This window comes from Misgurnus anguillicaudatus, chromosome 24, assembly GCF_027580225.2.
Source record: "Misgurnus anguillicaudatus chromosome 24, ASM2758022v2, whole genome shotgun sequence".
Taxonomy (NCBI): Eukaryota; Metazoa; Chordata; class Actinopteri; order Cypriniformes; family Cobitidae; genus Misgurnus; species Misgurnus anguillicaudatus.
In genome coordinates, this window is record NC_073360.2 from 21,729,267 (window position 1) to 21,744,949 (window position 15,683).

The following is a 15,683-nucleotide window of genomic DNA, read 5'->3' on the forward strand; positions in this document are numbered from 1 at the left end:
TCCCCAAGACTTAACCTGGAGACCTTGTAATATGTGAACTCCCATTTCACTTGCGCACAGTGAGTGGACAATTACACAACGTTGGTTTTAAATCACTTTTTAATGTTTGGAAATCCCTCTCCAGAAGACTTTGTGCTGGAGAACCAGCAGGTTATTTATCCGGCCCACCCTGTCCTTTGTATTAGCTTCAAGTGCAAACATAAAACAAAGTTATTGACGTACACTATGAAAGGCTTTTAGTGTTGTAAAATGGAGCAGAGAAAGGCATAATCGCTCATTCATGCCACCAATATGCTGCAGTTAGAGGAAATATCATAATGCATTGAAGGCTCACAGTAACTCACGTCATAAAAACGTATACCTCCAAAACTACACACTGATCATCAGTAAGAGAACATAAATACAAACAGGAGACACATAGTAATATTTACACCTTATTTCCATGTTTAGCATTAAAGTGTACACATTTTCTCACACCTTAGCAGAAATGTAGAAGGGTGTGCAAATTAAAGTGAATAAAGCTCACGCTGATTCATTGAATTCTATTTTTGATGAGCTTTTCCAATCTGCGGATGCGTGAGGATTCTTGTTCAGGGGTTGGGGCACTGAAAGACATTGATGGACCACCATCCGATCCTGATGGGGGAGTGGGCAACCTCTGTCTGAAAAGCTCCAGCATACTACTCTGCTCGCTCCGTTTCAGGCCCTATACACAAAAGTAGAGAGATTAGATACTTTCTGCGTCCAAAATCGCATACTGTCACAGTATGTTCTGAATTAGATGAATTGCCAACTGCTTTATCATTAAAACTGTACATTCTACACTCACCTAAAGGATTATTAGGAACACCTGTGCAATTTCTCATTAATGCAATGGTGTAATGGAGTGGGGGATGTTTTCTTGGCACACTTTAGGCCCCTCCTTAGTGTCAATTGGGCATCGTTTTAATGCCACGGCCTACCTGAGCATTGTTTCCGACCATGTCCATCCCTTTATGACCCATCCTCTGATGAGTACTCCCAAAAGGATAATGCACCATGTCACAAAGCTCGAATCATTTCAAATTGGTTTCTTGAACATGAAAATGAATTCACTGTGCTAAAATGGCCCCCACAGTCACCAGATCTCAACCCAATAGAGCATCTTTGGGATGTGGTGGAACGGGAGCTTCGTGCCCTGGATGTGTATCCCACAAATCTCCATCAACTGCAAGATGCTGTCTTATCAATATGGGCCAACATTTCTAAAGAATGCTTTCAGCACCTTGTTGTATCAATGCCACGTAGAATGCAGAATGCGATTTACTACTAATCACAAAATTGGCTTTACACATGAGAATCGCAGGCAATTTAATCGCTGACCCCTACTATGAACTAAGGTAATCTATTTGTTTATTTTGCTTGTTATCAGAAATAAACTACTCTAAAAGGACTTTGTTGTTATTGATTCTTAGTGCAGTTTACTAAAAGTTATGTTTGTTCCACGAAAGCCATTTGTTTTTGTTGTTAGTGCTGAAACCATCTATAGACGGTATTGCTCAGAAAAAGAACCGGTATATTGCCATAGGTCGATTAGCCGCTCATAATTATTATATTATGGGCGTAGGTGATTACGAACGCAGCTACTTTTATCAGGGTACCCACAATCCCCATTACACTGTTTGTGATCACTGCAGGATTTTTAAAAATCATACTGGTTTGGTTTAATCATACTGAACTAGTTCAACACAATTCCTTGAAATTAACCTATTCAAAAGAACAATTCACTCCATTATTTAACATTATTTAGGCCATTTACATTAGAGCATTTGCGTTTTAAAACGGCATTTTAAAATGAAAACGATCCTCGTTTATACTGGCATTTTAAAAAGAATCTTCATCCACACTATACACCACCATAAACGCATGAAACATGACCAATCATGTAACTGGGCATGCGCATAAAAGTGTAAAATAACTTATTACTTTTACACAGCCTAGGGGTGTGCGATATTGACAAAAAGTCATACCTGGGTCCTTTGCTGGCAACTATAACAGACACTATTTTTGAATCTATAAAAATGTGTTTGGGAAAGTCTTATACTCTTCTATCTCCCCCCTACAACATATTAATATGATTAATAGGTTAATTTTGATTTTATAACTTAACAGAAAGGTCTTCTTCATGATTTAAAAAGAAAGCATTCAAGTACTAAACAGTAGCGAACTTGAAGCAAAAATAAATTTCAGCAAATGCAAACTTCAATCAAACATAGTAAGAGGTGAAGTACTGCTTTAGCCTACCAGAAATGCTTATTGCATTAATTTTTAAAAGTGTGCGAGGTCCGTGCACGTCCTCCGCTAGCAACACAGAATAGCTAAAAGCGCAACGCCTAAACGAGCATTATATATTAATGACGTTGAGTTTATTGTTTTTATTAATTTATATTCACAAAACTTATCAACAAAACATCGATTAAAATTAAGAGACAAATTATCTGAAACGAAATTCATTTTAAAGTAGCAAACAAAACTTACATTAAACTGGAAAATAATGTATGACCCATTACAATTCTCCCTTCATATTGGCCTTTACAACGCCTATATGGCGTTTAAAATCTATCTTTCGTAAGCTAACTAAATTTAAACAAAACATAAACACTTATACTGTTCTAGCTCCCCCCTACAACATATTAATATGATTAATAGGTTAATTTTGATTTTATAACTAAACAGAAAGGTCTTTATGATTTAAAAAGGAAGCATTCAAGTGAAAAGTACTAAAGAGCAGCGAACTTGAAGCAAAAATAAATTTCAGCAAATGCAAACTTCAATCAAACATAGTAAGAGGTGAAGTATTGCTTTAGCCTACCAGAAATGCTTATTGCATTAATTTTTAAAAGTGTGCGAGGTCCATGCACGTCCTCCGCTATCAACACACAAATAGCTAAAAGCGCAAACACCTAAACGAGCATTATATATTAATGACGTTGAGTTTATTGTTTTTATTAATTTATATTCACAAAACTTATCAACAAAACATCGATTAAAATTAAGAGACAAATTATCTGAAACGAAATTCATTTTAAAGTAGCAAACAAAACTTACATTAAACTGGAAAATAATGTCTGACCCATTACAATTCTCCCTTCCTATTGGCCTTTGCAACGCCTATATGCGTTTAAAATTACAGTCTATCTTTCGTAAGCTAACTTAATTTAAACAAAACATAAACACATTAAACCCAACAATACTCAAATATTAATATAAAACAGACATTATCTATAAGGATACATGTTAAAACAATCCGATATAGCGTTTATAATAGCTGGTTGGTAGATGTTTACTATTTTTGGCAAAACCTCCGTTGCAAACCAACATTTACATTAATAAAATAATGTTTACTTTGAAAATGATGCGCTGTCACGTTAACATCACCTGTTCGTTTACATAAGACTCCGTCTACGTTCATTTACACTCAGAGCAACGTCTGAGTTCTCAAACTAAAACAGGGTCTTCAGCGTTTGCGAACGAATCCGTTTATGAGGGTAGAAAACGGTGATGTAGTGTAGATGAAAGGCGTAAACGTAGCAAAAGTAACGCGTTTTAAAGGATAAACGCATTAATGTAAACATAGCCATAGTATATTCCAGATTTTAGAGAAGCGCATAATTAGAAAAATTTGCTAAATTCTCTGAAAACTCCAAATGTCAAGAAAATGTAAACCAGGCTCACCTTCATATCCAAAATCTTCTGGAAAGTCTCAGGATTGCTGTCAGCAAGAAGCTTGATGTAGTTGTCCACAAAGACCACTGACGGCTCATGAGGGGCCATGACGACCTGAGAGGTGAAGAGAAATAAGTTTGATAATCTATAGTTGGGCTCTCTGAACATCTAAACATTCCCAAATGAGTCCCACTGTGGAACGTACCATAAACTAAGACCAAAACTTGAAGTGTCTATTTAAAGGAATATTCCATTTTCTTAAAAGAAAAATCCAGATAATTTACTCACCACCATGTCATCCAAAATGTTGATGTCTTTCTTTGTTTAGTCGAGAAGAAATTATGTTTTTTGAGGAAAACATTGCAGGATTTTTCTCATTTTAATGGACTTTAATAGAGCCCAACATTTAATACTTAACTCAACACTTAACAGTTTTTTTCAACAGAGTTTCAAAGGACTACAAAACGATCCCAAACGAGGCATAAGGGTCTTATCTAGCGAAACGATTGTCATTTTTGACAAGAAAACTCAAAAATATCCACTTTTAAACCACAACTTCTCGTCTAGATCCGGTCCAGCGCAACCTAACGTAAATGCATAGTGACGTAGGGAGGCCACGTGTTACATATATAAAACACACATTTGCGAACCATTGTAAACAATAAACTGCCACAAAGACATTAATTAGTATCAGTTGACATACAACAACGTCGGAACGGTCCTCTTTCTCCACACTTGTAAACACTGGGGCGGAGTTTCGCGTTCATCCTCTGTGACCTCTTGACGTCATGATGTATTGCGTGGGGTCACGCTGACGCATCACGACCGGATCTAGACGAGAAGTTGTTTTTTATTTTTCTTGACAAAAATGACAATCGTTTCGCTAGATAAGACCCTTATGCCTCGTTTGGGATCGTTTATAGTCCTTTGAAACTCCGTTGAAAAAAACTGTTAAGTGTTGAGTTAAGCATTAAATGTTGGGCTCTATCAAAGTCCACCAAAACTAGAAAAATCCTGCAATGTTTCCCCCAAAAAACACAATTTCTTCTCGACTGAACAAAGAAAGACATCAACATTTTGGATGACATGGTGGTGAGTAAATTATCTGGATTTTTCTTTTAAGAAAATGGAATATTCCTTTAAGGCCCACATTTAACAGCGCAAGTACGGCAGGCTTGAATGAATCTGAATTAGCCTCACCGGTAATTTTTCGGGTCTATAATAAGAGACTCTCGAGTGAGCAGTAAAAAGAGGTTAAATAGGCAACAGACCTGCACTGTGAATCAATTTTGTTTCGATCCAAGGGCGGGAGAATTGTGACTATTTAGATTTGTAACAAGGCAGAGGACCACATGGTTGACAGATACGTTTGGGAAATTAAAAGTCAACCTAAACGGCATTTCTTCATACAATACTCATTAACCTTTGCTGTTTTCTCTCTATACTTGCCATGATATGTAAGGGCTAAAATGAAGATGGACGTGGAACACTTTGGATCGTCTTGAATTCTGAACGTTCCTTCATTACCACAGACTGATTTATTTAGCGACTGTCCTGGAGACAGTCCAAAGAAAAACCTTGAAGAGGCTTGTTGCAGTTACCTCATAAATGAGAAAAAGAAAATATTTAGAGAGAGGGAGACCGAGAGAATGAAAAGGGGATAAGGGGAAGAAAGTCTGTCTTTCCGTTCACTTCCAAAAAAGAGCCACAATGGGGGTGGGGGGTTTAAGAGTGTGTGGAAAACAGCCACGTCTCACAGGCAGCAGCAGCATGCTTGGCTAGAACTACCTCTTCCAGCTTCACATCTCTCTGAGGTTTGGGCCCTAAGATGGGCAGGAATCCATTCCCAGCTAAAATAAAGCCATCTTTAACAAATTACGCTCCATGTTTACCCTGTAACGAGCATCATGTGGACAACCAATCCGCCACCAGCAATGAAGGTCACATTTCGACCATAAACTTGCTATTCACTGATGTAAGAAAAAAACGATGACACAGCGGGACTGAGGTCGCAAACGACTATGCTTTTGTTCACACTATGAATACAACCGAAAATAATATACCAATAATCAGAACCCAGAATGTTAGTTAATTTCTCATTTTTAATTTGATTTGGACAAAAGTGTCTCCTAAATGAATAATGATGTAAATGATGCTGAAGCAAAAGAACATGTTGAAATATAGCTGATTTGTCTTTGAACTGCTTTACCAAGAACTGCTGATATAGATGGAAGTAATTACCTTTGAAGCACCTGAAGCCCTTGAAACAGAGTCATTAAATGCTAACCAGATTTTATATGCAGGTCAAGATCAAAGCCGGGTTCATGTTATGCAGCCCTTCAACTGTCCAAAAACAGGCAATGCATGTAAACATGCATTTTAGGTCATTGGCCATGAGCTTGTACAGTATGTAAAGAGTTCAGATGCAAAACCCTCTAAGTGATTCTGACATGTTTATTCGTTTCGTAAATTAGCATTTTAGCAATAGGCTCTTATGTTTAGGTTCAGTAATTTCAATGCATTGATATAATATGTTAAATTGTTTTCCGATATCTACATACTGGACTATGTGGCTTTATTAAGTGCAAAACATTTTCAGATTTTTAACATGTCCATTTACAATCCTAGGATTTGTCCCTAGAATGAAATGGATCAGCGCAATTGATGCAATAAGATCGCACAACTTTCACACGCTTACAAAATGAAACTGCGGAGATCAGCCGCTTTAGTTTTATCAATGAAAGTTATAGCGCTGTACATTGCGAAAAGACAAAAAGACGTAAAACATTGTGTTCAATACCTCAGATTAGAGCTGAAATGGGCGGAGAGAAGGCGGTCGCGTGTGGCTGTTCGAACACATTCAATCACATGTGCGTTTACACTACAAAAGCAATCTGATCGAAAGGGGTTTCGACTACCTCTGAATGTGGTTGAAAGTGGACAAGCTAAAAACATTTTGAACACCATTTACACATGGCGTCCACTTGTGATCCGATCGATGAAAACGCATGTTAATGCCAAGTGTAAACAGCCTCTTTGAGTTTACTCGCTTCATTCACGCGTGAAATTATAGTCATCGAGACATTTACGTGGAAATTTACGTCATGGGAGTGGCTTCACTACTACAGCAAGCTCCTGATTGCTTAACGCGGTGCGTTTTTCCGCCAAAGTTCAAAATTTTCAACTCGCGCGTTTGTCACGCCAACGCTCAATTCGCGCGAACTGTACCTGCGACTGAGGCGGAATCACGTCTTCCGCGCCAGGCTAAACGCCTCAATCGAGCCACGAGACCTCCAGAAGCGCATCAGTGCGTCTTCACATTGACTTAACATTGAAATCACCTGCACTTGACGCCTCTACCGCGGCTGGTGTAAACGCAGCATAAGTCATTAAATTAAATGCCTTATTTTTACAAATGTCATTTCATTGGTATTCAACAAATCTAAATGTCTTTCACTGCAAAACCACCTAAGTACATGCACAAATCTACATTTCAGTCAGTCACTCTTTACTGACCTTTCTGAATAAAAATAAAAGGCTCAAAAAATGTTTCAATATCCTAATATAAACTTCCTTTAGACTTTGTTCATTCAATTCTTCCTCCGTGCACTTTGCTGAAAAATTATTGTGGCATTTAACAGATTCTGCCAACAAACTGGTATTTCTGAATAGCCTTAGGCCGGGGTTAAGCAGATTTGAAACAAAATTATTCGATGAATGACTGTATAAAACGTGCTGAGCGTATTTGGTCAATATAAATATCTCATTTTTGAAGCCGTTTATCGACTTTTGCATCTAAGCTCTTCGTATACATGTCCAATGTCTTATATTCAGCTGATGTGTTTGTGATCAACAAATGCCTATTTTGAGAGTCCACATACTGTAAGACTACATTGCTCAACATACTCCATAAATCAGGTCATGAGGTGTTACTGACTGGCCCCGGTTTTCCTATTGTGTTTTCTCTTGTTGTAAATGGCCCTTGCATGATCTTGCACAATTAGAACTGATCCCATGTTGAACATTAGGGGGATTACAGAAGAATTCCAGGCAGTTAAAAGACCAGGAGCAGGAAAGCCCTGGAGAGGCTAATAAAAGCCTGTGGAGCATGGGTAGGGCTGGAGACAAGGGTCAGGGAGAATAAGGTGGGTCTGGAGATCGGGGAGAGGAAGATTCACAAAGGCACACGCCATTGTATTCTACATTCCTTACTGCTTAGTATCAATCCAGTCATCACATTAACAGGGACCTATCATTAAACAGGATTTTCTCTCATAAAAGATGCATGTAGACATACTCAGATATTTCCATAACTCCTCAGTTCTCCCCAACTAACCTGTATGTGGTCTTAAAATTTGGGATTTATTGAGAAAGTTTAATTTAAAGGAACACATATGTCACAATTCTAAATGCATATATAAAGCTGTTGGCAGGGAATATTAAAGTGTGGTTTCCATGTAAGCAGCAGTACTCTGCTAGGGCTTCAGGCAGGACAGCCAAGGCATGTGAACACTTCCTGTCTCTGGGAGAACGCTCATTAAACCAGACGCACACAGCTCGGTAAATAACTCCAACCGAGCGCTGGACCATGCAAAGCTTTATGAGCAGATGATCATTAAAGACTTTCCTATATTGAACTTCTCAACAGGCAAACCTGCTTAAAATATAATCCGAGAGAATTCTCCGACATTTAAGGGCCGTGAATGCACACGAGGTTCCCACCTTGAGGATCATCTCTGCCCGAGTCATTCCCTTAACCACTATCTTGGTGTAGCTTGCCGGGGCTTTACGGACCACCTGAGAGCCGATGGAAGGGAGGTCTAGCAAAACTGTCTTAAGTGAATGAGTGTCCAGTAAAAGCTATTTGGGACAACAAAAGGACATATATTAATATATTGCATATTTCATCCAAAATTATCTATAGTCATGCAAGTCCTTATAAGGACACTCCACTATTTTTTAAAACAAGCACATTTTATAGCTCCCCTAGAGTAAAACATTTGATTTTTACCGTTTTGGAATCCATTCATCTGATCCCCGTGGCTGGCGGTACCACTTTTAGCATAGCTTAGCATAATCTATTGAATCGAATTAGACCATTAGCATCGCGCAAAAAATAACCAAAGAGTTTCAATATTTTTCCTATTTAAAACTTGACTCTTCTGTAGTTATATCGTGTACTAAGACCGACGGAAAATTAAAAGTTTTAGTTTTAAATAGCAAAAATATCGAAACTATTTGGTCATTTTTTGAGTGCGATGCTAATGGTCTAATGAGATTCAATGGATTATGCTAAGCTATGCTAAAAGTGGTACCGCCAGACCCGAAGATCAGCTGAATGGATTCCAAAACAGTAAAAATCACATTTTCAACTCTAGGGAAATGAACCTATTTCCAAAAAAAGTGGAGTGTCCCTTTAAGACCACCAAGATGAATCTTCAGGTACCTGCTCTGCTCCAACCATGCTTATGGGCTTACACCTAAACAGGTGGTTGATGAACTTTGGAATGAAGGAGCTGAAATGAATGAATAAAAACAGTCAGCAAGAGTTTGAATTAAAAAAATAATAATACACAATGCCATGCTGAACTCATGTATTTAAAGGAACAGTAAGTAGGATTGTGGCCAAAACTGGTATTGCAATCACAAAACTTGTGGCTAAAACTGGTACTGCAATCACACAACTGGTGATCAATGCACAAAATGACAACATAAACATCAGTTGAGGGCTGCAACTCCACTTTTTAAATGACAATATCCTGGCCGGACCACTGTTGTCAGTGATATAAGTATTTGAAATGAAAATGATTTCTTAATGTCTACTAAACATATCAGGGCCATTTTATGATTAATTCATATACATTTCTTACATACTGTTCCTTTAAATATATAAATTCATATGTAAAACACAAGCAAAAGATTTTTCCCCCAACCTCACATTCACACTACACAGCATCACTTTAGAAAAAGATGTCCTTCATATACAATTTGATCAGATATTTCATAATATTAGCCTTTTTATTTTATCATTAATTTTTCCTCATCAATTGTTTATAGCACCTAGCCTGGAAATGCACCCGTCAAACATCAAACACCAAACAATTTGGCTTATGCCGATGAGCTAGTAGCAGAGATACTGACTTGGTAAATTTAATGCAGAACTGGGTGAAGTATTTGCGTGTGGAAGCCAGGTTGTCTCTGATGATGGGCACGTTTTGTTTGATGTGCATGATTACAGAGGTCACATAAGGGCTTTGGTCTCCCACATGTTCCACACTCTGCCACGGCATCTGCACAAACATACAAACGAAACCGAGTTCAAAGTCTGGTTGGAGCCCATGTATATTAAAAGACGCAACACTTTGAGCTTTATGGCAGTTTAACAGGATCACGTGTGTCTATTCTGGGCGGTTTTAAAGGTTACCTTGCTCATAGCTGTGAGGGCTGGATCACACGCAGCATCCAGGTCCTGAACCAAGAGCTGGATACTATTGGAGATAACGCTGCCAAACAGACAGTATCATGGTAAAATTACAAACAGACCGTTTTTAAGTTCAGTAAATAGGTTTTAAATTAGCCTTTGGGGTTCATGTTAAAGGTGCTACTGGTATTTACGTGCTAAAGGTATCCATCTCCCCAGTTAAGTTGATTCTCTCTATTAGAGATGCGTCCACCTTCTCTTTAAGTTTCTCCTCCAGCTGTGGACATACACATTTAGCGTCTACATTTATGGATTGATTTGTGAAACGTGGTGAGTGCGTCTTTCATGCGAACCTGTTGCGTGGTAGCCAGGCAGTATTCGGCTGTGCTGAGGATACTGCAGATGAGGCAGAGCTCCTCTGTGGTGAACTTAGCCACTTCTGAGCCTTCTTTCTCCTTAAGCAAGCTGGTGATGGTCAGACCACCGCTATTTGTGCTGGTCCTGCACGCAAACACACACAAACACGGTTACCAAAGCACCCCGACTCACCCTGCGGCCCTCAACCACCCTCCCTGTTTAAAGAGTGCATGGAAACCACAAGACAACTTCTCCTAAACAAAGCCCCTTTTTTAAACTCCCAAAGACAATACTGAGTAAACTACACAAGGCGACGGGTGGGGATTTTTCTTCCTTTGAAGAGCGGCACAGGGAAACTTCACAAATGTTCATACGGAGACGACCACTCTCTCTCTCCTCTCCACAGTTTTAACAACCCCAGCGTTTGGGTGGATCAAAAATCCAACCATAACAAGGGAGGAAGAGGAAAAGAGCCACGTGAGACACAGTCAGGTGGCCCGCCGCAGGCCTCGACTTACTTGGGTAGGTTTCCAGAGAGGATCTTCCAGGCGTATTCACGCAGATACTTTTGGAAGATGGTGGTCAGAGCGATCATGGGTTCCCCGGTGCTCAGTTGTGAACACTGGACCATGCACTTCTTGTAGTACACAAACAGATCAGCACAGCTGGGAAGCACAGCACCACCCTCATCTGTGCCCGATTTAGGGGGACCCTGCGACCGGAAATCTGCTACAAAACGATCTATCAGCTCTCCAAGATTCCTAAGATGGGGAACAGAAACATTTGTGATAGTTTGTCTATCAGGGAGAGAGAAAGCATGGAGCTGATAATATTACTATATATTAAAGGATTAGTACATTTTCTTTAAAAAAATCCAGATAATTTACTCACCACCATGTCATCCAAAATGTTGATGTCTTTCTCTGTTCAGTTGAGAAGAAATTATGTTTTTTTGAGGAAAACATTCCAGGATTTTTTTGTTCATTTTAATGGACCCCAACACTTATTCGTTTTAATGCAGTTTAAAATTGCAGTTTCAAAGGACTATAAACGATCCCAAACGAGGCATAAGGGTCTTATCTAGCGAAACGATTGTCAATTTTGGCAAGAAAAAAAATGCACTTTTAAACCACAACTTTTCGTCTTCCTCAGGTCGTGTGACATGCCAGCGCGACCTCACGTCATACATCATCACGCCTAGAGGTCACGGATGACGTATGCGAAACTACGCCCCAGTGTTTACAAGTGTGGAGAAAGAGGGCCGCGCCAAAGTTGTTGTATGTCGAATGAAACTAATTAATGTCATTGTGTCAGTTTCATATATGCAACATTCCTCAAAAAACATAATTTCTTCTCGACTGAACAAAGAAAGACATCAACATTTTGGACGACATGGTGGTGAGTCAATTATCTGGATTAATTTTTAAGAAAATGGACTAATCCTTTAAAAGGTCACGTTCTTTCTGATCCCATTTTTTAAATCCTAGTTAGTGTGTAATGTTGCTATAATAGCAAAAATAATACCTGTATAATGATAACGCTTAAAGTTCACTGCCAGGCGATATATTTTCTTTAACAGAATTCACCTTTCAAAGCCTACAGCGAATGGCCTACAGCCCTCTACTTCCTGCTTTAATGACGTCAGTAAAATTTCAGTTTTTTACTAAACTCCGCCCACAGGAATACGTCAGGCGCTAGCTAAGCTAACGGTAAGCTAAGCTGTTATCGAATCACAACACACTAAACAAACGACACAATCAGAACAAGGAAGACATCAGCCTGTTTTGAGGACAGTGAAAATAGCGCTATACAGATAAGTAAACTGTGTGAAAAATACCGCATTTTTTGCACATAAAACATGAACACACGTTATCTTGCGCACTGTAAACACAATCAAAGCTTTAAAAACACAGAAAGAACAGGACCTTTAAATATTCACAAAGATAATATAGTGCAACTTTTTCAAAATAGTTCCTGCCATATAACCAAATGTGAACAGAATCCTAAAGAAAAGTTAAACTCTCTCGGTACACAGAATCACGGTAAACAGTGTGTCTCTCAGTGATGAGTAATCAGATAGACACTAAACCCAAGAGAAGAATGTGGACACTTTCATGCCAGACAGGTCAGTCTGGAGTGGTATAATGGCAGTCATTGTTAACAGAAATGTCACTCTGCTTTGGGCCGTGCCAACAGTGCATTACACGGGCCAGAGAAGGGCCTAAACAAAAAGTTAATTATTTGGGAGTCCCATGGGTAAAAAAGGAGGACAAGAGGAAAGACCCAGAAAATAAGAAACAAGTGTAAAGAAGGTGCAGAGCCCTTTGATGTTGTCTGCAGTATCTGTGGTTAAAAGCTAATGTGAAGCGTTTCTGCCTCAGTGGCGAGGAGAGACACAAGAGAACTGCTGTAAAGGGGGCACAGAAAAGGGAACCTCACAAACCAAGTGCATCAGAGCATCACTATCCCAAGTATCTAAAGAGGGTTGGGTGTGGACTCCCTCAAGGGCACTTAAAGGACACTTATGATATATTAAACCTCCTTAGCAACGTTACCTTTAACTGAATGGGCTCCAACATTGCTTTGTTCCAAAACCTAGTGACCTTCCTATACAGGATATTTTAAAAGCTTAAAGGAAAACACCGCCGTTTTTTAATATTTTACTATGTTCTTACCTCAGCTTAGACAAATAAATAGAAACCCATCTTTTTTCAATGTGTGCACTTTGTCTTTGTACAGTGCGTTGTGAGTGTGTTGGCATTTGGCCTAGCCCCATTCATTCCTTAGGATCCAAACAGGCATGACTTTAGAAGCCACCAAACACTTCCATGTTTTCCCTATTTAAAGACTTTTACATGAGTAGTTACACGAGTAAGAATGGTGACACAAAATAAAACGTGTAAAAATGAGAACTATAATTTATGGCGGAGGAGCACTTGGTTTGCAGCGCTTCGACCTCGGCGGGCAGTAACGTCATCAATCCTGACTACTACCCCTCTTGCTTAAACTTCCAGCAATATTACTGCGCCATACTTACTTGTGTAACTACTCATGTAACAGTCTTTAAATAGGGAAAACATGGACGTGTTTGGTGGCTTCTAAATTCATCCCTGTTTGGATCCTAAGGAATGAATGGGGCTAGGCTAAATGCTAACACATTCACGAGGCGCTGTGCAAAGATTAAGTGCACGCATTGAAAAAAGATAGGTATGTATTAAATCGTCTAAGTTGAGGTAAGAACATAGTAAAAAATTGAAAAATGGTGGTGTTTTCCTTTAAGAGGTTTTGAAATAGGGTGTTTGTGTGATACATTCTATCAGGTGTTAATAGATTTCACTCACTTATCCTGCGATTCGATGTAAACGTAAAGGTGAGGTTCAAAGCACTTGGACACAATGCCGTGGAATGGGTTATCTGGAGCCTTGGGCTTCTTTGGCTGTGAAGAGAAAAGCATTTAATTTATGAATTTATTTTACATGTGTTACAACAGCAACAGGAAAAAACCTTCAGCTTTATCGTCACTGTGAACTTCTGACGAACCCGAAAAGCACCAGAAAGTTTCTTACGACACCTGATACCAAGAACATCTTCTTTAGAAATGTAAAGAGATAAAAGCACACAATCTGCAAGCAATAAATAAAGGAACTTAAAGGCGGAGTCCACGATGTTTGAAAAACGCTTTGGAAAAGAAGACGGGCCGACTACCAAAACACACTTATAGCCAATCAAATCAAATCAAATGCCGGGTTGCGTATGTGTGGGGCGGGTCTATCAACAGAAGGTCCAGATTCTATTGGGGGGTAGGGGCGTGTTTGTTTAGGTGATTTCAAATATCAACATTGGCTTTCAAACATCATGGACTCCGCCTTTAAGCAGAGACAAACTCTCATATTAGACTAAACTTAAAAAGGTAACACATATTTTTTAAGCACGCGGAACCTTGAATGTTTTCATAACACATCAATTAGAAAAAATTTGCTTCTGACCCGGGCCGGAGTTCAAATGCAAGTCAAATCAAACCACATTAGAAAAAAAATGTAAATTGCACACTGGAATGGTAACAAATGCAATATCGAGTTTTATCAAACAATGGGTGTGGTATGCTGCATAATGGCGCTTTTCCATAGCATAGTACCCCACGGTTTAGGACGGGTCAGCTCACCTCACTTTGGCTTGGTTAGCTTTTCCATCAAGTTTAGTAACACTGTGGGAGGGATTATATGCGTGTCGTTATATTTGCGCTGCCTACTGCTGTGACATCATACAAGTGAGAGCGCCGTTGTACATTCCCATACATTCATTTATTTCTCAGTCCGCCACAAAATTAAAATTGACCACCACAAATAGATGTGTGCACATCGAGTTTATCACTACCTCTGTCTCACATGACAGTTTCTGTACAAACACCCGTGGCATCAGTCGACGCGCTCCGCTGAGCCTCATTTAAGTTGCACTTATGCATATATGCGATTGTGAAAAAAATGTGATAAAACTGGTATGATGTTCCTGATTCTCAACCTGTGAATGTTTTTCAGCGCCTAAAGGGAGTTTGGAAACTTACAGCAAAGCACAGATGACAACAGGTTTACTCGTGACAGTGCGAGCTAGCACGAAGGTAAAGTAAATCTTTTACATTAAAGCGATGACGCTGGTAGTGAAGATTCCCTCAGACCAATCGGTGATCTACTGTGTCACGTTTTGGTATCAGCTCAGCTCGCTTGAAACCCCAACAGTGGTGGTACAAAAAAAGTAGAAAAGTATCGGTACTACGTACTGCACCCAGTAGAAAAGCCCCCAAAAGTAAGCTGACCCGACCCAAACCGTGGGGTAGAATGCAATGGAAAAGCGCCATAAGGTACAATGAGGTCATGAGCTGCAAAACACCACCTTCCAATACTGCATGTACCTCACTAGGAACTAAAATGCTTTTCCTTACTAGAGATTAAGAGTTACTGAAGTCAGTAAAAAGCAAGTTAACATCTTTTCATGACACATTGAAGTTAACTAGTATGGGTATCGACTAGTAATTTCGGCACTGCTCACTCTGTCAAAATCTCCATCTTTTTCTGACACGTTGTCCTCTCCAGACTCATCCTCCAGAAATGGGTTTGTTGGTTCTAGAGGTGTCTCTGTTTTTTTATGCTGAAACAAAAAGAAATGAAACAGAACCAGTCATTCACGTCCCAGTAAATGTATGTAT

General features: G+C 39.3%; 1 protein-coding gene across 1 annotated transcript in view; it reads right to left on the reverse strand.

The window, feature by feature from the left end:
* Positions 1–81: 81 nt before the first annotated feature.
* The window catches only part of vps53 (VPS53 subunit of GARP complex), a 29,973-nt gene continuing 14,371 nt past the window's right edge, over positions 82–15,683 (reverse strand). The window contains exons 12-22 of the mRNA XM_055196592.2: positions 15,527–15,625; positions 13,825–13,919; positions 11,002–11,244; positions 10,480–10,627; positions 10,321–10,403; positions 10,130–10,208; positions 9,847–9,995; positions 9,152–9,221; positions 8,428–8,565; positions 3,715–3,819; positions 82–706 (exon numbers count right to left, since the gene is read on the reverse strand). Of these exons, the coding sequence (XP_055052567.2) occupies positions 533–706; positions 3,715–3,819; positions 8,428–8,565; positions 9,152–9,221; positions 9,847–9,995; positions 10,130–10,208; positions 10,321–10,403; positions 10,480–10,627; positions 11,002–11,244; positions 13,825–13,919; positions 15,527–15,625 (1,383 nt within the window). The 3' untranslated portion in view covers positions 82–532. The remainder of the gene's footprint in view (positions 707–3,714; positions 3,820–8,427; positions 8,566–9,151; positions 9,222–9,846; positions 9,996–10,129; positions 10,209–10,320; positions 10,404–10,479; positions 10,628–11,001; positions 11,245–13,824; positions 13,920–15,526; positions 15,626–15,683) is intronic.